This window comes from Octopus bimaculoides, chromosome 2 (genome assembly GCF_046866305.1).
Source record: "Octopus bimaculoides isolate indiv1 chromosome 2, ASM4686630v1, whole genome shotgun sequence".
NCBI lineage: Eukaryota > Metazoa > Mollusca > Cephalopoda > Octopoda > Octopodidae > Octopus > Octopus bimaculoides.
The window spans coordinates 92,865,978-92,890,144 of NC_142929.1; the positions used below are offsets into that span (position 1 = coordinate 92,865,978).

Below are 24,167 nucleotides of genomic sequence, written 5' to 3' on the forward strand. Positions count from 1 at the left end.
AGATTAAATGCTTAAGGGTTAAATAGAAATATAAGAAGTAGCATTCTATAATTCACCTTCCACGCCACTAAAATAATTATATACCAATCTATTCTATTTCTTGAACAACCTACGGCAGGGTCTGATTCAATGTTTCTGAACATTTAGGGTTCCATACCCAACTTCGATTTTCTAAAAGGACTGTGTACCCAACGATGAAGAGACAAAGTCCATACATACATATGTATACATACATGCAGGCATAGATGCATACACACATACATACATACATACATACATATGTATACATACATACGTATGCATACATACATATGTATGCATACATACACATAATATATATATATATATATATATATATATATATATATATATATATATATATATATATATATATATATATATATATATATATATAGTGTGTGTGTGTGTGTGTGTGTGTGTGTGTGTGTGTGTGTATTCAAAAGACATTTTAAGTATGATTTTATTGCAAGTTTTATTCCCTAGTTACACCCCATTCTGAAGTAATCCACACCCAGCCTGTGAGGCGCGTATCCCACCCTAAAAAATACTGGCCTAATTCTCATCTGCCCCATTCCCTATATTATACTCTGTATTCTAATTGACACAATTATCCAGAATCTAATTTCTACCAAATATACTCTGGATGAAGCAACCCACTCTTAGTTTCTCCGAGTTCTATTGATTATTCTTCTCTTTTACTTGTTTCAGTCATTTGACTGCGACCATGCTAGAGCATCACCTTAAAGGGCTTTTCAGTTGAAGAAAACGACCCCAGGACTTATTCTTTGTAAGCCTAGTATTTATTCTATCGAGTTCTTTTGCCGAACCACTAAGTTACTGGGACGTAAACACACCATCATCGGTTGTCAAGCGATAGTGGGAGGGCAAACACATGCACATGCGCACACACACACACACACACACACACACACACACACACACACACACACACACACGCACGCACACACACACACACACGCACACACATACACAACGGGCTTCTTCAGTTTCTGTCTACCAAATCCACTCACAAGGCTTTCATCGGCTCGAGACTATAGTAGAAGAGACTTGCCCAAGATGCCACGCAGTGGGACTGAACCCGAAACCATGTGGTTGGGATGCAAGCTTCTTACCACACAGCTCCACCTGTGCCTCCCTGTAGATAAGCAAACTGAAGAGTTTCAATCAACACATGAGGTCACATCAAGAATCATGCCAACCAAATGCAAAAACAAAAGAATTCATAGTGAAAATACTTAATGAAGAAAGCATGTAAAAGCGAACTACAAAAATTTATACGATCAGGAAAGACAAAGCAATAATAATTGACACTCATTACGGTTTAGTTTAAGGCAGCGAGCTGGCAAAATCGCTACCGCGCCGGGTAAAATCCTTAGAGGTATTTCGTCCGTCTTTACGTTCTGAGTTCAAATACCGCTGACTTTGTCTTTAATCCCTTTCTAGGAGAGGGTTCGATAAAATAAGTACCAGTTGAGTCGGTGTAATCGACTTACCCTTTTCCCCGAAGTGGCTAGCCTTGTACCAAAATTTGAAACCAATATTCCAGTTTAAATTGTAATCTAAAGAGGTTGAATATTGCTGTAAGCTAGTATCTGGTGAGGTGCTCTCCCTAATTTAAGTTTTAACGCCTAGCAATCTTTACAGTAATATTATATTCGTTTATATCCATATAACAACCTTCGTTGTTTGCTACACGATGTTATATATAATTACTTGAGCTGATTATATTTGACTGTAAGAAATAACTGATCTTTTTCTGTAACCGTTAAGGAATGTAACTAATGTTTCTTAAGAGACTCAAAGAAAGTTAATTTTTATAACTCTTGTCTCGTTAGCTTTTATAGGAATTAATCTGTGGATGCTTCCCGCATTAACTTGTTAACTCGCATTTAACTGAAGAAAGGCGATTAACAACACCAAGCTTTCTCTTGTTCTCAGATAAAAGATCCTGTAGCAACACGTTAAATGCTAATTTACACAACCCTCTATTTCTCCTATTTATGCTCTATTATGCATGAATTCTTGCTACTAGAAACTTCTACAAGTTATTTTTGAACTCTAGTGAGTATAAATGATTACTCAACTAAACTATATGAACTACTGCCCAATACATTCACTACTTGCAAACTTAAAGACAGTCCTACGCAGAGATCAGAAGCAAAATAAAGCAAAAGCATAAATAAACATTTTTTTCTTTTTCTGTGATAATTGATTTGCGAAACAAACTTTTCGGTGCGAATTGTATAAATATCCATTCTTTTTTTATTTACCGCAGACACGATAAAGCAACATCCAAAATTGTAAGGAGTGGCTGTGTGGTTAGTAGCTTGCTCCCCAATCACATGGTTCCGGGTTCAGTTTCACTGCGTGGCACCTTGGGCAAGTGTCTTCTACTACAGCCTCGTGTTGACCAAAGCCTTATGAGTGGATTTGCTAGACGGAAATTGAAAGAAGCCGGTCGTGTGTGTGTGTATATATATATATATATATATATATATAGGGAGAATTCACAAAAAAAAAACAAAAGACGAAGACAGGTGGTGTAGACAGCAAACAGATGTATTAGTTTAACGCACGGGAAGTGAAAAGGTCTTTAACGTTTCGAGCCTACGCTCTTCCACAGAAAAGAACACAGAAAGAAACAAGGAGAGAAAATAAAGAATGTGTAGTGGCTAGCGATCTATCATGGCGAATGCCGGACAGAGGGGTCACACAGGAGAGCTAGGAAGAAGGGGAGATAATAAAGTGGTGGTGATCCCAAAACGAAGGTGCGCGTGCTTATGTATAAGAGAGTATGTATGCGCGTGTGGAAGAGAGCTGGTGACCTTGACATGTGTGTGTGTGTATGTGTAGGTGTGTGGATGTGGGGCTGGGAAGTGGTCAGTACTAGTGCGTGCGTGGTGGTGTGATGTGATGTGGTGTTGTGGTGTATGGTGTAGTGGTGTGTCGTGTGGTGTGTTGGTGTTGGGTGGTGGGGGAGTCGAGACTGGAGAAAGCAAGGGTGGGGTGGTTAGGCTGAGGGTGGGGGTAGAGGTGGGGTATGTGGGAGTAGGTGTAAGGGATGGGGTCGGGTGGGCAGACACACACATAGATATATATATATATGTGTGTGTGTTTGTCCCCCCACCATTGCTTGACACCGATATCGATGTGACTATGTCCTCGTAACTTGCTGTAGATATTCCAGTCTTTTAGAGTTCTTTTTCAGTTGCCCTGCTGGGTTGTATTAGTGTTTCTGTGTCTTATTATTACTATTATTATTATTATTATTATTATTATTATTATTATTATTATTATTATTATTATATTTTGATATAATAATAATGATGATGATGATGATGATGATGATGATGATGATAATAATAATAATAAGGCTGGACGTGTTCTTCGCTGCTCTGACCTGTCAGCAGCTGAAGACACAGAAACGCTAATACAACCCAGCAGGGCAACTGAAAAATAACTCTAAAAGACTGGAATATCTACAGTTTCCTGTGAGTATTTTGAATTTCCCTCAAAATAAGTTAAGGAACTTACATATCTACAGCTTTCGAACACATAAACAATCAGCTTGAAAACTTTTAATATCTACGCCTTCTGTGAATACCTATCATTTCCTTTCGCCCTGAGTATTCGAAAATGTAAACATCCTTTTTATTCCAAGAACACTACAGTCTTTTCTGTTCGGACAGACAAAAGATCATCTCTAGTAAATTTTTAAAAACTTCATATCTACAATTTTCTGTGAAAAAATTTTACCTTCCTTTTCTTTCCGTTCCTTTTCCCCTGAATATTCGAAAATATAAACATCCTTTTTATTGTAAAAAATACCACAGTTTTCTCTGTAAGGACATACAAACGAACACCTCAAAAAATTTAGAAACTTTAATATCTCCAATTTTGTGTGAACATTTTGTCTTTCCTTCTTCCCTGACTAACAGAATATGTAAACATGCCTTTTATTGTAACAACACAATTAAATGTACGATAAAAAATTAAGGAAGTAAGCACCTGCCAATATATACGTACCGCACAGCTACAATAACTGCAAACCACAGCAAAACTAACACCAAACGAATTCAAAATTCACCACGATAGAGTAGAACAATATTTACATTAGAAAATGTGTAAATACTACAAAATCGGCACTTCTGCTTACTGGTATGAACATATCCTGAGCCAGTTGTTGAAGGTAAAAATGAGATTTTCCAGTCAACACCGACAGAACGATCATCCAAGCTTGTCGACCAGACATAATTATTAAAGACATGGAAGAAAATACTTGCAGACTAATAGATGTAAGTATTCCCACTGATAACAATATATCTGTAAAAGAATTTAACAAATTAAGTAAATATAAAGACGTGGGAATTGAAGTACAAAAGATGTAGCATCTTAAAGCAAGAATTGTGCTTAGGTATGATAAAAAAAAAGGGATGTCAGAAACATCTAGACAACATCCCAGGAGAACCATGTCTCAGAGAAATTCAAAAGATTGTGCTGACAAGTACTTCTCACATCCTTAGAAAAACCTTATCAATTTAAATGTCTGTGTTGTGTTACATGAAGATATTTCGCTACTACCCCTGCCACTTTCACTCCACAAGCTTTCAGTCATACTATAACATCTCTTATCCTTCACTCGCTCTAGGACGCTGGGTGTGTCTTGGGAAGTTATTGTAACAAACATGCAGATTAAAAGTAAATGGCAATAATAATAATAACAATTTCAAATTTTTGCACACGACCAGCAATTTCGGAGTTCGAGGTAAGTCGATGGCATCGATCGCGGTACGCAACTAGTATCTATTTCATCGATCACCAGCGAGACAGAAGACGAAGTTTATCCCAGCGAGATTTAGACTCAAAACATATAGAGTCGCAACATAAACTGCAAAGCATTTTTCCTGAAGCTCTAATTATTTTGCCAATTCAATAACACACACACTCACACACACACATGTGTTTGTTTGATTATGTATGAGTTGATGTGTATATAGAGGGTACAAGCATGACCGAATGGTTACGAAATTCTCTTGACAATATGTTTTGAGCTTCAACGCCACCACCCGCTGTCTTTTACCGTAGCATCGAATGGAATCAAGCTGTGCGGATGGAATTGAGTAGACAAAAACTGCGCGGAAGCCTACAGGGTCGACTGTAATTATAATTCAAAAGGCCAATATAGTCACATATTGTGTCATTTAAAATCCTACCAGAAGATTACTGTCAGGGTACGCATGTCTGTCTACAGCTCACCATCTTATACTGTAACTGAATGTGTTAGTAGGGCAGCTGGCTGAAAAATTGGAACAATCATCGTTTAAAGCGACGGACGATATACTTACATTTACTCACTTGTATAAAGATACGTATAAAAAGGAGGTATTAGTTTTGAAACCGTGACTTTAATTAAACAATACAATCGTCTCGTTATTACGAGTAAAGCGATGTATAAAAAAGAGATATTTTTGAAACTGTGACTTTAATTAAACAATCGTCTCGTTATTACGAGTAAAGCGATTAAAATAATTGCAGTTTAGATTGTAGATTTTCCTTCTTGATTTTTTCCTCCAATATATTTTGAATGATATCTTGGCAGATGTACAAGTCATATTATTGAATAACTGTTCTTTTATAATTGGTTGCAAATACAAGGAAATTAGATGAAAATTTATCGACATACTTTGTAAACCCTGATTTTATTTGTCACTCGCTGTCGCTTGTAGAGTATTTCAAGCATTTTCTTGCGTTGACAACAGAATTGTGCGTATCTCCGACAATACCTCAATCATATTGTTGATTTTGGATACAATCGTTTTTTCCATCTTTAATTGTTCCTGTGTACTATTGTCAAATTTCAAGTTCAGTTTGCGAACACCGCGTAATGTGGAATTTAACTTTGCTTCATGACTCTCCCTGGCTACTTTGTCGGCGAGCTCAGCATCAAGGGCACCTTCCTTTCTTAAGATCTCACTAGCTCGCTCTATCAAGAGATTTTTAGCTTCTGGGTAAGTTTCTAGAGCTGAGAGCAAATCAGTTTTGGATAAACTGAATAAATCTGTGAAGCCGATACTGCACACGGTAGCCGTCCTTCTGTTACCATATTTATTTCCAGGAATGGTTAGAACACTGAGGTCTCCAAAGGACTCACCTTCACCAAATTCTTTGAACACTATTGATAAATCTTCAGACATAACTCGAAGTTTCCCAGATTTTACGATGTACATTTCTCTTCCTATGTCACCTGGAATATAAGAAAAAAAATAACCATCACCACTCAGTTTTACCTAGCATTATGATCACCTTCCTATATGTATATATATGTATGCCACAGTACTTTAGGGAAAGTGCCTTTCACTATAGCTCCAGAATTTGTTAGACGGACACTGTCAGAAAGCTCCTCTCTTCCACACACACACACACACACTCTCCCTCTCCCTCTCTCTCTCTCTCTTTCTCTGCAGAGTGGTGTTAGAAAGGGAATCTAGCCGTAAAAACCCTGCCAAAACAGACACAGTAGCCTGGGGTAATCTACCTGGCCAGTTCTTGTCAACCGTCCTACCCATGCATGCATGGAAGATGGACGTTAAACGATGATGATAGATTTTCTTTATTATATTTTACTCAGTAAACACAATTTAATAGAAATAACACAATGATATTTTAACCGGTAACTTTCAGTTTTGGAATAAGAGAATTCAATTCTGCCGAGGGTGGATATGTTGAATTTTTCACCGCTGGTTTTTCTATTCCAATGTTTGTTTGATATTTGAACGAGTTTACTCCTCTTGGGTATCCAACATCGTCATAAATACTGAGATAACATTTCAATCTACAGTCTCAAATTATCTCCAGGACTTTATGTGATTTCTTCGTAAGGGCTAACCGTATTATTGAAGCAAGAAGACCAGATACAATGCTTGAGGACATAAACAACAAAAAAATTAACAAAATAGTGTAAGGTCATTGTCTCTGCAATACCATATAATAGTAGTGTGGTAATAATTACTGTTATTATTACTGCTCCTCACAAGAAGGCGGCGAGCTGGGAGAATCGTTCGCACGTCTGTCTTTACGTTGTAAGTTCAAATTGCGCCGAGGTCGACTTTGCCTTTCATCCTTTCGGGGTCGATAAATTAAGTACCAGTTGCGCATTGAGGTAGATCTAATCGACTGGCCCCTTCCCCCAAAATTTCGGGCTTTGTTCCTAGAGTAGAAAAGAATACCATATGATAGTAGTGTGGTAATAATTACTGTTATTATTACTACTCCTCACACGAAGGCAGCGAGCTGAGAGAATCGTTAGCACGCCGGGCGAAATGCTTGGCGGTATTTCATCCGTCTTCACGTTATGAGTTCAAATTCTGCTGAGGTCGGCTTTGCATTTTATCCTTTCGGGATAAATTAAGTACCAGTGAATCACTAGGGTCAATCTAACCGACTTGTCTCCTCGCCCAAAATTTCAGGCCTTGTAGAAAGGAAAGGATTATTATTACTCAGAGTTATTTCCATCAGCTCAACAGTCAGTCGAAAACGAGGCTTTGGAATGATATTTAAACATGGCTGACTCCTGGTGACCACGGTTCACGGCTAAAACAACTAAAGATGGATACCATACCCTCGTTCTTAGCAAAGTAAAGCCTATTTACGTCCAATCCTTTCCTGTCTTCGGTATTCAACAATTTCATCAGTTCGATAACCAGAATTACTATAAATAGAAGGAAGCTAAGAAAACCTAGAAATACCAGAACCTAACCAGAAAGAGATGGAGATAATGTAGAACACAAAGGTGACAGTTGTTTCTGTGGTAATCGTTGCACTCAGAACAACACCCAAATTACAACCTAAGAGGCTGAAAGATATTGAAAATGATATACGCATTGTGGACCTCAAGAAAAGTGCTATCCTGTATTTTACCAGAATCCTTAGAAAGATTCATGGAATTTGAGGAGACTTGTTGTTACCAAAACTAATCCTTGCTAATTAAATTAGTAAATAATAATAATTTCGAATTTTGCCACAAGGGCAGCAATTTTGGAGGAGGGGGTGAGTTGATAACATCGACACCAGTGTTCAACTGTTACTTATTTTATCGACCCCGAAAGGATGAAAGGCAAAGTCGACCACGGCGGAATTTGAACTCAGAACGTAAAGACGGACGAAATGCCTCTAAGCATTTTGCCAGTGTGCTAAAGATTCTGCCAGCTCACTGCCTTACTACTACTACTACTACTACTACTACTACTACTACTACTACTACTGCTACTGCTACTACTACTACTACTACTACTACTACTAATAATAATAATATAAATAATGATAATAATAATAATAATAGATGCACCATCAGGCTCTGGGTCTCGTGGCTTCTGATCTTAACTGATTAGAAGTGTTATCATGTACACTGTTTTGTCTTGCTATAAAAGATGGGCTACAGAAAATATTGTGCTCAATACCACAGATTTGTTTGCCAGTTGTTTGACCTCAACCAGCTGAGCATGTCCCTTGGTGGCTGATGATATGTGCATCTCTGATCATGAGCAGAAGTAGTGGGGGAACATCATAGCCATGTGTTGGGAATTCTTTGGGGTTTGAATAATTCACCTTTAGAAACATGGGTGTTTTGTTCAACATCCTTAAGCCCTTATTCAGGGACCATTTGAGTGGGATGGGCTACACGACCTGAAGAAAATGCTGACTGGGCCCCACCTGGAAGGTCATGAATTGTTTATCTGAATATGAGATCATTAAGTTGCGCACATATTGTTGTAATGCATGTGTATATAGTGTACCCTTATCAGACGGGTAGTCATGATGGGCATACTGGGCTTCATATATTTGTACCTCAGTGTTACTTTGATGGCATGCACTGCTCTCTCACTCACTCAATGATGATAATAATAATAATAATAATAATAATAATAATAATAATAATAATAATAATAATAATAATAATAATAATAATAATAATAATCATAAGGTCAGAAAAGGTCATAGAAAACGAGAAAGCAACCATACTCTGGGATATGCCAATACACACAGATAGAGAAATTAAGGCCAATAGACCAGATATAGTTGTCAAAGATCATGAAGAAAAAAATGCTTTCTAATTGATGTATCAATACCAGCAGATGACAACGTTTCCCTAAAAGAAATGGAAAAACTTTCAAAATACAAAGACCTGGAAATAGAGGTAACTCGAATGTGGAATCTAAAAACAGAAACAATTCCTATCATAGTAGGTGCCTTAGGTATAATAAAAAATATTCAGACAAATACATAACAAAAACACCAGGACTTACAAATATATATAACATACAGAAAATTGCACTACTGGGTACTGCACACATTCTACGCAAAACACTTTCAATACAGTAAACATAAGAGCACCATAGCAAACCACAGCACATACCCAAGGCGCACAGAGCTACGCTCGGTAGTGAAGTGAAAGCACGTTATAAAAATAAAACTACTGAACAATAATAATAATAATACGAAATAGCCCGGTTATAGAAAATGAAGAAGTTGGAGATAATGCCAATTTTTGTTGGATGCTTGGAGACAGTATCAGAAGGTATCAAGAAGAATATCAAGGAAATTGGAATAGAGTGGTGCCCAGTAGAACTATCAATGAACTAGATATGATACAACACACGCAAAGGAAAGAGAAGATAAACGAATACTATAGACGAGTTAGATTAATACTGAAAGCTACAATATTCTTAACTGGACTCTAAATGAACTAATCAAAATAGACAGGAAAACAAGAAAAATAACGACAAGATTTAGGATGCATCACCCAAAATCTGACATAGAAAGGTTATATATATACAACGTATCGAAGGTGCTAGAGGCCTTATACAGCTAAAAAACTATTACAAAATAATCACCATAGGACTACAGAAATACCAATTTCAGAAGCAAGGAAAACTAATACAAATAACCACAAGATACGAGCAAAATGGAAAGCTGTTTTCAGTTGTTAAGGGAGCTGACAATTACAAAAAAGAAATAATAGTTCCTAACAAATATGAAGAAAAAGAAGAAACAACAAAAGCTATAAAACAACTGAAATCCAAACTAAAACTGGAGCAGCAACGGATCATGATAAAAATGATGGCAAGGAAAGCCCCTTCATGGCAAATATTGGATTAAACTAAACAAAAAAGACAAAAGACAAAACAAAATCCCAACAATGGCTGAGAAGCTCAGGACTCAAAGCAGAGACTGAAGGATTTTTAATTGCAGCACAAGACCAAAGCCTCCCCATCAGAAATTATCAAAAATATGTAATAAAAAGAAATACAAGTAACTGTAGAAGGCATCAAGGGAAATATCAAGGAAATTGGAATAGAGTTCCCAGTAGAACTGTTACAAAAGGTTCGCCTCCTCGCCAAGGCCAGAATAATCAGGAAAGTATCAGATAGCTGAAAAGAACAGATAGCATGGTGCCGTAGGCTGCAGGCAGCAAGCTCGTTATGCATGCAAGGCTCCAAGAATTCCAACAAAACCTGATAAAGAGAAATGATGATGATGATGATGAGAAGGAGGAGGAAGAGGAGGAAGAAGAAGAAGAAGAAGAAGAAGAAGAAGAAGAAGAAGAAGAAGAAGAAGAAGAAGAAGAAGAAGAAGAAGAAGAAGAAGAAGAAGAAGAAGAAGAAGAAGAAGAAGAAGAAGAAGAAGAAGAAGAAGAATGCTCTGATGCATTACCAGGCACTTGCTCTCATGGCTTCTGATCTTAACTGATTGGAAGTGTTATCATGTACATATCTTGTATAAAAGATGGTATAAAAATATTCTTGGTATAAAAATATTCTGCTCAGTACCGCAGATTTGCTTGTCAGTTGTTTGACCTTAACCAGTTGAGCATGTCTCTTAGTGGCTGACGATATGTGCATCTCTGATCACGAGCAGAAGTAGTTGCGGAGCATTATAGCATTATGTGTTGGAAATTCTTTGGGGTTTGAATAATTCACCCTTGGAAGCATGGATGCTTTGTTCAACATCCTTAAACAAACCTTATTCAGGGACTATTTGAGCGGGATGGGCTACTCGACCTGAAGAAAATTTAAACTGATTCCTATCTGCAATACCTATTGAAAATGTTACACATCCCAAAACATTTAAGAAACGAGATATAAAAAACAAAGATGTAAATAAGATGGAAAACAACTGGAAAAGGAAAACAATGCATGGGCAATACTTCAGAAAAATCGAAAGGAAACACAAGATCTATGCCTGGAGATGGCTAAGGAAAAGTGATCTGAAAGGAGGTACTAAGGCATTGATATGCATTGATTAGCTTTGAGAATTAACTACACCAAGTTCCAAATAGATAAGAGCAGTGAATCGCCCTTTTGTAGGATGTGTGGCAGCAGAAACGAAACAATCTCACATGTTGTGAGTGAATGTAGCTAATTGGAATGACAAAATGACAAAGTGGTTAGCTTTGTTCATTTGAGATTGTGTAAGAAGTACAGTCTTGGAAGAACACGGAAATGATACAAACATAAACCAGAAGGCGTCACTGAGAATAATGAAAATAAGATTTTATGGAATTTTACAATCTAATGTGACTCAAGCTGGAAACAGATGATACAATCATCGAGTCGAAAGAGTACTAGAGACGGAGAAATGTAAGATTTTGTGGGACTTACTTATTCAAACGGATAAGGAGTTACAAAATATAGACCAAACATAGCGATTATAGATAAGAAAAAGCGAAGTTGTTTACTGACCTATCATGACCGTTTGATTCCAGGATCGTAAAGAAAGATGAATAAAAACAAACAAACCATCAAACAAACAAAAATACAATCCCTTTAAATTTGAAATTGGGAGAACTTGGAGCATGCGAACAGTTAAAGATTGTGCCTATAATAGTTGGTGTTTGAGAACAGTAAGCCAAGATATAGACAAATGGCTGAAAGAGATTGAAATAGAATACCCGGTAGAGCTCCTGCAGAAAATTTGTCTCTTAGGTACAACAACGGCTATCAAGAGGGTTGGTTCTAAGTACTTCAAAGACTGCTGAAAACTTGTGTATAACTAAGGTTACAGGTAGTAACCCACTATCCTCAAAATTCCAGGAATAAGACCGAATCTGAGCCAAACCAAAATAATAATAATCCTTTCTGCTATAGGTACAAGGCCCAAAATCCTGTGAGAGAGGAGCTAGTCTATTACATCAACCCACAATAATAATAAATACGAAAAAAGAAGTACAATAATAACAACAAAACAACAAGTTGAAGGAGATTGAAATAGAATCTCCTGTAGAGCTTGAAAGTTTACATCTAGGGGACAGAAAAGATTATCAGAAGGCTCTTAGATACTTGAAAGACTATTAAAAGCTAGTGTTACATTAGTGCATACCTAATGCTAAAATTCTAACCATAGCACATACCCAAGAAACACAGCTGCTCTCGGTAGGGCAGTGAAAGCATGTCATAAAAATAAGACTACTGAATAATAATAATAATAATAATAATAATAATAATAATAATAATAATAATAATAATAATAATAATAATAATAATAATAATAATAAATGCCTTGAAACAGTATCAGGCAGTGGCTCTCATGCCTTCTAGTTTTAACTGATTGGAAGTGTTATCATGTACATGTTTTGTCTTGGTATAAAAGATGAGCTACAGCAAATATTCTGCTCATCATCACAGAATTGCCTCTCAATTGTCTGACCATAACCAGTTGAGCATATCTCTTAGTGGCTGACGATATATGTATCTCTAATCACGAGCAGAAGTAGCAGGGGGAGCATCGTAGCAATGTGTCAAGAGGAATTCTTTGGGGTTTGAATAATTCTTTTCTGGGAACATGAGTGTTTCGTTCATCATCCTTAAACAAATATTATTCAGGGACCGTTTGAGCGGGATGGGCTACTCAACCAGAAGAAAATTCCAACTGGGCCCGACATGCAAGGTCATGCGTTATTTATCTTGACAGAATGCAGACTCAGAGCAAATATCGCAGAATATTTTTTCCGACGTTCTAACGATTCTGCCAACTCACAGTCCAAACAACAACAACAACAAGAAATATTCGTTTGACCTACCTTTACGACAAACAAAATCTCCCGGGCTAAACACTTGAAGACGAAGTTTCAGTACCAGCTCATGAAGAAGGCCAGGTTCACAATCTTGAAATATTCGAACTTTTCGCAAAGTTTCCAAATGGACTTGCATAGCGATCTCAGTTTGAAGGTTGTGTGGAAGGCATTGTAAGGATAGATTTTCGTCTATGATCTGGCGCTTTTCCCATGTGTAGTCAAACCACTTCAACACTCGTGTCTGCAGTTCGATGTCGACCTGGCGGTTTTGCATGTAGCGTTTGACACCGTCTAAACGTGAGCGGAAGTTATCTTTGACTAAGTTGGAATTGTTGATCATGGCACCCACGTTACCAAATATAGAAGCGAATATGAGCACTCCGAACATAAAAGCTATGATAACATAGATATAGGAAATAGTTTTCACTGGTGGCTCTGTCTCACCGATCGTGGTTAATGTTTGCATTGACCACCACAAAGGCATGATGTATTGATGTCGCATAGATAAATACAGATGTTCTTTTGGTAATACAGCGAAGTTTATCACTTCATTTGGATAGACCCAGTGATCAGTACCGAGACCAATCCATGCGCTGATGGCATAGTAAATGCAAGCATTCCAGTGAATAAGAAGTGCTACGTAGACGATAAGGTGAATAATGCGGATCAAATTTGGAAATGAAGTACGTGTTTCCAGAATATCAAAAAATTGTCTCATACGATAAAGTCGTATCAAGCGGTTGAGACGAATCATTGTGGCACTAGAACCAAGAACAATATAAAAGAGATCTGTTGGCAGAATACTGATTACATCTATTCTGAAATATTTCGAATGTATGTAATACCGGAGCAGCTTTTTAACATCATAGATGACTAAACCATTTTCGATGTAACCTAGAAAACAAAATTTCAGATTGAAAGAAGAAAAATAAGGCTTCGATTTTCAGTATTAATGTATGATGAAGATGTCTATAAAGGTACAATATTCTAAGCAAGACAATATGTACTTGACTCGTATGTATTCTATCATTCTATCAATAATGGAAGGACAATAGGCTTTATCATTTTGACGAGACCGGTATTTTGTATGATTTTGTCTCTATCTCTTCTATACTACCCCTTTAATTCAATTTAAGTGAACCTGATAATGTGTTAGGTTTGCTTTGCCTCTAACCTCCAATCCTTTGATGGAATCGTAGGGTCACCGCCGAGACATAGAACGGATTTTGGCTATTTTGCTAGATCTGGTGGAAGGAGCCCATCCTTCCCTGATTTCTTCCAGAAGAGAGTAAGATGGACAGACACACAAATAGACAAAAAGAAAGAAAGAGTGAGAGAAAAAGAAGAATCGACCCAGGTACACTTTATTTATCGATTCGGGAAGGATAAAAGGCAACTTTGACCTCAGCAGGATTTCAATTCAGAGTGGAGGAACCTGACAATCACTACAAAGCAATCTGTCCGTCGTTCTAACGATACTTCCTATTGGCTACCTTATGTTAGCTTAACTTTACCCTACAAACGTATATACAGTCTTTAACAAGACTGTGTATATATACAGGCATTCTTGCCTGGACACGGAACTTTATAAAGTAAAATCTATTTTACCATTGACTTGTATGTAACATGAAAGTCAATTGATAGTGTTCCTATTAAAAGCTAAGTTGGACTAGTTTTTTTAATGGTTATCTTTTTTTACTGATCCGTATTGTTTTGTTTTGTATGTATTCCAATTTATGTTAGCCCCACTTTCTTTAGTGCACCCTTGTAATAATGTACAATGCGATTAAATATTTATTTGTTGGACAATTTATTGGATATATTTCTGTTAATGTCGTTGATTATGTCTTTATGACTGTACGTGGATTCTTTCATTCTCATCCGTTTTGCTGGGTTTAGTCACAGGGCTGCGGTCATACTATATTACGGGGAACTAGACCACCCATTTTGTTGTTGGCACTCCGTCGCTTACGACGTCGAGGGTTCCAGTTGATCCGATCAACAGAACAGCCTGCCCGTGAAATTAACGTGCAAGTGGCTGAGCACTCCACAGACACGTGTACTCTTAACGTAGTTCTCGGGGATATTCAGCGTGACACAGTGTGACAAGGCTAACCCTTTGAATTACAAGCACAACAGAAACAGGAAGTAAGAGTGAGAGAAAGTTGTGGTGAAAGAGTACAGCAGGGTTCGCCACCATCCCCTGCCGGAGCCTCGTGGAACTTTAGGTGTTTTCGCTCAATAAACACTCACAACGCCCGTTCTTGGAATCGAAACCGCGATCCTACGACCACGAGTCCGCTGCTCTAACCACTGGGCCATTGCGCCTCTACAGACCACCCATTATCAAGCAGTAAAAGACAGACGCGCGTGCATACACACATACATACACACATGGGAGATTATGATCTCAGCATTGCAGACACACGAAATACCAAATACTTAGACTACATTCGAAAGGTGGCCGAGTGAAAAAACACTACTCTCAGTGACTTGCTTTTGCACAGTTTTCGTCCTCTAAATTCACTCACAAGTCACAAGTCGGCTGGGGCTATAATGGAAGACATTGGCCCAAGGAACTGATGGTTATGATTTCTATTGATGTAGAAAAGTCCTTCGTTTGGCTCGCTATCGGAATGACAATTACCTGTTGTTAGAATTAGTATGATATTTTAGAAGTTCACAATGCTTAGATTAGTTTTGACAGTTTTTTTTAGATTGAATTTTCTAAACCTTACATTAAGTTGTCTAGATTTTGGACGTTCACTCGACAGGAGGTTACAAACCATTGTCTCTATACATCCATATCTCTGTGCAAGTATGTATGTGAGTAAGCACGCGCGCAGAGAGAGAGAGGGGAGAGAGAGAGAGAGAGAGAAAGAGATAGATAGATGGAGAGAGAGAGAGAGAGAGAGAGAGAGAGAGAGAGAGAGAGAGAAAGAGAGAGTCGTTTTTCAAGTGAACTGAGTGAGTTAGAGAAATTAAGCTTCACTGTTCCAGAATAAGGAACGTCTCCAGGCGCTCAGTTGAGAGGAATCCAAATCATACTGGGACATCAGACAAATTCGTTATTTCTTTAGCATCTTTTTTCATCATTTATTGTTATTTGAATTGACACGGAAAAATTTTTTATCGTCGTGTTTTATGGTATTTTGTAGCTATATTCTTCTTCAACTTTTGCTTATTGTTTTTTAAAATTTGAATAAATTTAACTTCTTTTCAAACGTATGATGGAGTGCTAAGTGGGAAAAAAAGGAGGAATTTATATGAAACACCAATAAACACTTAGAGTCACTTGCCATTTTTAGACTTTATTTTTATGTTCTTTGTATCAATAGTCAGACTTAGATTTAAAATATGTGGAAATATATTCAGTGATTAAATTATAGTTTAATCATCAGTTGCAAATCTTGGAGAGTTACAACTTCGATAAATTTCTAAATCCATGTTGAATCCACTTCACTCCATAACTAACGAATCCATCATTTCAGTTCCCACAAAATTTTTTGGATTCATATCCTTCTATTAACTTCTTATTTTTACGATTGCAGCAGATCACACAATCTTTAGTTACATTTCACATATACGTGCTTGACGTCTGCTAGCACCTTACTATTGCACTGAATTAGATGTAGCAGTCAAATTTTCTTAAAACCACGCCTACAGACTAAGAAAAGGATACATTTAATAAAGAAAGTCTGCACAGGCTGCATAAAAAAATTGACAGAATGACCATGTTTAAAATTTCCTTGATCATAGGCCTACTTAATCAAAGCTGATCTGCATTCAAGCAAAAATAATTTAAATGTCAAAATTTAAGAATGAGAAAACTGCTATTTACCAATTCTCGATGACACAAACATATCGAACAAGTAGACCGCATCACTCGTATAATCAATGCTGAACCAAGTTGTCATGTAAGCCATATGAAACCTATAGTAAGTTTGTCTGATCACTATAAATATACAGTTGTAGAGAAAGAATATTGAAACGATTGTCGACCAAATTCGGTAGAAAATCAATGTGTGGTCAATCACCAATTCTTTCCAAAATCTGGAACGATGTAGAAAGCAAAATTTAGCTTGAGTACCGAATCTAGTTAAGGTCTATCTAAGATATAATACAAATATCAATTATTTATAGATTTTCAAGTGTTGATTAAAATTCAATTTAACCTACAAATAGGTTACGTTTCGTGATCCACCGGATCGTTACGATATTATAAAAATTTCATCTCTCTGTGGAGGTCGTATATGGTGTTTCCCGTTTTCCACACCAGGACTGTGGGAAATTGTAATCTCAGCATTGCAGACACACGAAATACCAAATACTTAAAAGGCGGTTGAGTGAAAAAAACACTAGACTCAATGACTTGCTTTCACCCTTTCGGGATGGATAAAATGAAGTAACACTCAAGTACTGGAGTTGATATAATCGAATGTTCTTTTCCTCAAATTCAAGGCCTTGTACTTGCATAAGAAATCAATATTTGATTTAATTCCTCTAAGTTCTGAATCCATATTCTGCCTGAACTGACTTTGCCGTTTTATCGTTCCGGAATTGATATAAGCTAGATACCTACTATGTACTAGCATACTTTAATCGATTATACACCTCCCACACTAATTGTGTTGTCTTGTGTCACTAATTTACAAAGCTAGGTAGGATCATTAACGAAATGAAATGTCTCCGGCAGAGTTGTATCGGTAACAGAAAAGAAATTAGTCACTTTTCGACAACTTCATCTGCAGCCTAAAGCTAGTGGACCCTCAAATTAATATAAACAATTGTTACATTGAGATATTTAGTTTCCATTTAAATAAAACACTGTTACTATTATATTTAGCTTCAATTTAGAAACCGTTCATCAGTATGTATTCGGTTGGCAACTAAGTTCCCGCGGTTTTTTTAAATTTTGGAATCTATTTTTTTCGAGAATTCTATTTTTGAATCATTTTGGAATTTATCTTGTTTTGTTTTTTTCTAGTTAATTTTAGTTAATTTTTGTTTATTTTCAGATCATTAAAATGGAATGTCAAGAAAAACGAGCATTTTCGACACCTCCTTCATTTTGCTTTTAACTAAGGTCCTAAGGCCGCAAAAGCTGCTCGCGACATTTGTGCTGTGTATGGAGAGGGTACCATAGCTGAAAGAACCGCTCGAGATTGGTATGCCAAGTTCAAGAATAGAAATTTTGATCTCAAAGTCGCACCTTGTTCTGGCCGTCCAGTTGAGTTCGATGAAGAGCGACTAAACCAACTTTTGCACGAAAATTCTCGTCAAATGACAAGGGAACTGGTAGAGAAAATGGAATGCTCCCACACTGCTATAGAGAAGCATCTTCACTTGATGGGAAAGGTTCAGAAGTATGGAGCATGGTTCCGCATGCTTTAAGTGACAACAACAAAAATCAACGAGTCACAATCTCCGCCGGTTTGCTTGCTCGTCACCGCTCAACTCATGGACATAAGCAACGATTTCTTTACAGAATCAGAATCGTTACTAGCGACGAAAACTGGTGCCTGTACATCAATATGAAGCAGCGTAAGGAATGGCTTAGCCCCGGTAAACAAGCGACACTGCGCGTGAAATAAGATCTTCATCCGCGAAAAACGATGTTGTGCGTATAGTGGGACTGAGAAGGGATTATCCATTACGAATTGCTTGAACGGAACCAAACAGTCAACGCGGAACTATGTTCAACAGATGGAACGACTCAACACGGCTATTCAAGAGAAAAGACCTAATCGGCAGCATGGAGTTCTTCTGCTGCACGACAACGCCTGCCCTCTTATCGCCAATATGACTAAGGAACCATTCAAACGCATGGATGGGAAGTGCTGCCACACCCGCCGTACTCTCCTGATTTGGCACCAACGAATTTCCACCTTTTCCGATCTCTTTCAAATGCTATGCGTGGAGTTTCTTTCAATACTGATGCGGAACTGAGAGCTTGGTCGGATCAATTTTTCAAGTCGAGATCGGGTGATTTCTACCAACGAGGTATTAAAATTCTTGTTGAACGTTGGGAAGAAGTTGTAAACAACAAGGGTGAATACATTATTGATTTATTAGTTGTTATTTTTTTTTATTAAACCTTTAAAAAAATTAGAATTTTAAAAAATGGCTGGAACTTAGTTCCCAACCCAATACTTATAAAGTAGTTGTTTGGCCAGAGTCTATTTGGGGCTGTGATTTCAATGTAGAACTATGTGTCATGGCCTTACACCAGACGGTAATGTGTGATTGAAAAGTATTTGGTTACTATTTCTTGCAGGCAGAGTGACCTGCAGAAGCACTAGAATTATTAATCGACTTAATCCCTTTGTCTGTCCTTGTTTGTCCCCTCTATGTTTAGCCCCCTGTGGGCAATAAAGAAATAAGAAACGTTAGCACGCTGGGCGAAATGCTTAGCAGTATTTCATCTGTCTTTACGTTCTGAGTTCAAATTCCGCCGAGGTTAACTTTGCCTTCCATCCTTTCGTTGCGTACTGGGGTCGATCTAATCGACTGGCCCCCTCCCCAAAAAATTTCGGGCCTTGTGCTTAGAGTAGAAAAAAATATTGTATAATTAATGTAAATTTTGAAAATAGTGTTGAATTCTCAGCGACCGGTTTCATTTCATGTTGAATGTTTTCATTTCATTTATTTCTCTTATATATAATACAACTCCTGGCAGCAGTGAATAGTGTGGAGAGAGAGATGTGCTCTCTTAAGGTGGCTTTATCTCGACATGGAGACAACGTCCTGTTATGGTTAACTAACTTCTCATCGAGATTTTCAGACACTATTTACTCGTGAATTTGCCGTTGAGTTAAAATTCTCCAATAAGTATCTCTTGAAGATATCGATATGTATCATCAAGATGACTTATTCTAGATACAACCCTATATGATATTAACAAGTTAGGGCACTCACTCACGTTAAGGTTGAATTATTTATATAGATATTTGAAGAAACTAAGTCATCAACATCAACTCTATTAACGAAATGTGATGCAATTAACAACCACAATTTAGGAGGAATTCAAATCTCTTTCACAGAATTTCGACTAAACAGTGTTAGCCAATAGTCCACCATTATGCCCAAGAGTTTTCATATTTACTCATCACGTCGACTTAATTCATATTTTAAGACACTTGTCGCAACGGCCGTGCAAATATAATTATTGTCTTACTTTGCTTTTTTTCCCTCCTCATCAGTTAATTAGATTTTAGTAACATAGAATACAGATGTATGCCCCAGGTAATCTGAAGCCTCTTGGAAAATGCGCGAGTTTGTCGAAAGGTACGAGTTTGTCGAAAGGCACGAACGTGTTTTTCAAAACTCGAATTCTGAATTTAGATCGCTGAACTGCTCTAATTTTCTCGCTTAGGGATTTCTTGTGTCTAGTTCAAATCTCACAACAATTGATTTTTGAATTCGTCCAGCTCAAAATTAAAGCGATGATTACAGAACTTACATATCACTTCGCGGACAGAATACTAGATTTTCATAGGTAACATCTCCAAGGAAACCAAATGCTTACTTCTGGCAGATAAATGAAGTTATACGTTTTAAAATTGAAGTCTTTGACTGGAATCAGAGGGAAACAATCAATGAGGACATGAACAGATAGTTAAGTTAGCAGTTAACAATATTATTCACTTGTTTTTTTTTTTCTGAGAAAGCAATGAACAGCACAACACTTTACTTCCTTTTCTTGTTGATTGTGATATTTAAATCTCAAATCTGTCTTGCAACGTCAGCCCTATGTAACTTGCTGCATCGCTTTCAAAATCTACTGAGAATTAATGATATATATGACAGGCTCAATCAGTTTTACTTAAACTGAATATATACACTTCATGAAGATGACATATTATAGTGGTGCTCTTACTACTCGATGATCTGAAGGGCCCCAGAAATAATTTATTCATTTTATGACCTGAAACACAAAAAAAATACCTACAGGGAACATCAAAAGTTTTGTGAAAATGATTGGCTAAATCAGTACTTACGTGGCGGTGAACAGATCTATCAGCTCAAAATTTTCTGTCATTTCATATAGAGCTGTTTGCTTTGGGTCTTCGGTTGGATCAACTTTGATACTTCGACGACGCGTTCTCTGATAAAATTGTGAAAATTGATTACTAGAGCAAATTAGTGATTTTTCATAGTATATAATACAATTATCTCTAAAGTGAGGACACCAAACATGCAAAAACCTCAGCATACTTAACCTTAACACCACCACCATTATTTAGCTTCTGCAGGGCGGCGAGTTGGCAGAATCGTTAGGCGACTTGGGCAAAATGATTTGCGGTATTTCTTCTAGCTTCTTTCGGTCCTGGTTCAAATTCCGTCGAGGTCGACGTGACTTTTTTTTATCCTTCGCAACTGGAGTCGATGTAATAGACTTACTTCCTCCATTCAAATTTCTGGCCTTATATCGAAAACTGAAAACGTTATTTAGCCTTGTATGTTCTGCGTTCAAGTCTAGCCTAAGACGTAAATTTTATCCTTCATGTATAATAGCATATATGCTTATAAAATATATATTACCCAACATTTAAATACAAAATATTGGATGAGGTATAAACAATAATAGGGAAGATTTTGAGAAATTATTAAGATTAAGCAAAACATTCTTGAAGATGATTAAATAATTTATTCTTTGTCACATTATAAAGCATGAAGATGGGGAGACTTATTTTAAACAATCTCTCGAATTCACCCCTTACAAATTTGATATTTTGTGCTGCTCAGTTACTGCACCAAGCCGACGACAGAGTCCTTTAATAGTCGCTCGACCCGCTACAAATAACAACCAAATGTTCCTTGAATTCCTCCTTACTGTCTTAGAAACGGGCACATTGGATAAGTAAGTCTGATGTACATAATACCTGAGAAAAAGATGATCGGTTGAAATGCCCGAACATCATATTATGAATTTATTATTAACACAACAGTTTATTTAGTTTGGAGATACTTCACCCTCAGCAAAAACATAAAGCTGAGACTTTTAAAAGTCTAGCTAATAACATTGTATGTATGTGAAACACTGATCTCCTAAGGGTGGCCAATACTAAACGAAGTAAGGCCGTTCAAGATTATATGCTATAAGTTAGCGATGTTGATCAGAGCGATGTTGGGCAATCCGTGGAGCGAGCGAATTAGGTCTGGAAGAGGTAGAAATTGAAAGAAAGTCGGTGATGATGGCCACATGTCGAAAACTGCAACATTTTGGCTATGTTATCAGGATTCTGGACTTCCGTGCTTACATGCTTCGGAAATGAATGAACAGAAAACAAGCTGGCTCGCAGGCGACAATAAAGAAGACTGAGCAATGACATCAAGGACTGAATGGAGAGGACTCTAGCGGAATGTACAGCTGCAACACAAGACCGCAGTGTGTGAAACAGAGTGGTGATTGTGTCTGAGGCATCACACAGGCCCTCAGTCACGATGATAAGAAAATTCCATCCTTCACTCAAATTTTTTTTTTAAATTACTTTTTCACAGAAAATATTTGTTTGAACTTTTTATTTTAAAAAAGTGAACAAAAATCACAGTGAGAGAGCAAAAAGAATTTAATTGGTTAAAATTTCGGCATAAATTGTTTCTTTTACATTCTGAGTTTTGATCTTACTGGGTCGTCTTTACATTTTATCCTTCGATGGTCGATAAAATAAGTACCAATACAGTAAGAGCTGCAAATGTCATTGACGCTGCAAATGTCGTTGACGCTGCTCTCCCACTATGTAATACATTCTACTCCTCTCCCCTCCACTACACGATATATTGTACTTCCCTCCTCCCGACTAAATAAATTCTTTTATTACTTTCAGTCAACACCCACAGTTTACCCTAAACGGTTAACAACTGTTCCAAAAACATAATAACATGTTTTATAAAGACCACATTAGTAACTGTTCTTTTAAATCTTAATATGTTATTAGCCACCATACAAATAAAGCAAATTCATGCATGCATGAATTTACTGCTCCTATGTATAGAATCCATAACGTGGTATTTCCACTTAATTGAAGGATGAAGTTATATGAAAGAGACTAGAATAATGTGTCGGAATATATTTCCGCCAATGTTGCTACAGTGTCGGATAGGATGCTCCACGGTATTTGTTTTGATTCTCTGCGCTCTGAGTTCAATCGCCTTCAAAGTCAACTTTATCTTTCATCCTTTCGGGGTCAATGAAATAAGTGCCAGATGAGCACTGGAGTCAACGCAGTCGACTTACCCCCCTAATTGCTGGCCTTGTGCTAAGATTTGAAACCAATATTATTTTTAAATATAGAGCAGCGAGCTGTCAGAATCGTTACCGCGTCGGGCATAATGCTTAGTGGCATTTCGTCCGTCTGCACGTTCTGAGTTCAAATTCTGCATGACACAGTGTAAGGGGAAGCTAGATATTTGATTTACGGGTACAACCTATCTGACGTACTTTCAGATTCCATCTACTCAATTACTTTCACAAAGTATGGATTGACTCGAGGCTTAGAAAGAACAAAATCCGCCATGTGGCGATAGAACCAAACCCAGGAATTTATGATTTCGAAGTGAACTTCTTAGCCATTCTTTCCAACTGCATCTAATTCTCGAAGTTGGATTTCATTAATTATGAAAATGGAACGAGCTGGTAGAACCGACAGAGCGTCGGTAAAGCTGCATTGTGGTATTTATTCTGACATTTTATGTTCTGAGTTCAAATTCCAGCGGGATCAACTCTATCTTTTATCATTCCGAGGTCTATACAGTACAGTTACAGCTAAACACTGTATCCCTTAAAAGTGCTGGCCTAATGACAAAGTTAGAAACCAAAAATTATGAACATCGAAGACATTCTGGATTGGAAGGTAGGGTTGAACAGTGGACGATATACATACTTCAATACATTTAATTTTCACCAACTACATTTAAATTCAAACCTCACCAGATTCTATGTTCGACTTCTGGAGTAAATAAAATAAATACAATATGATGGATCTGACGATATATATATATATATATATATATATATATATATATATATATATATATATATATATATATATAT

At 37.1% G+C, this 24,167-nt stretch overlaps 1 protein-coding gene across 2 annotated transcripts in view; it reads right to left on the bottom strand.

The window, feature by feature from the left end:
• Positions 1 to 5,433: 5,433 nt before the first annotated feature.
• The window catches only part of LOC106870626 (cyclic nucleotide-gated channel alpha-2), a 23,599-nt gene continuing 4,865 nt past the window's right edge, over positions 5,434 to 24,167 (bottom strand). Inside the window, exons 2-5 of one of the 2 annotated variants that reach the window (XM_014916759.2) lie at positions 21,112 to 21,218; positions 16,953 to 17,164; positions 13,118 to 14,005; positions 5,434 to 6,286 (exon numbers count right to left, since the gene is read on the bottom strand). In XM_014916759.2, the coding sequence (XP_014772245.1) occupies positions 5,775 to 6,286; positions 13,118 to 14,005; positions 16,953 to 17,164; positions 21,112 to 21,218 (1,719 nt within the window). In that variant the 3' untranslated portion in view covers positions 5,434 to 5,774. Of the gene's footprint in view, positions 6,287 to 13,117; positions 14,006 to 16,952; positions 17,165 to 21,111; positions 21,219 to 24,167 lie in introns of those variants that run through there. The other variant, XM_014916760.2, reaches the window with a different exon arrangement.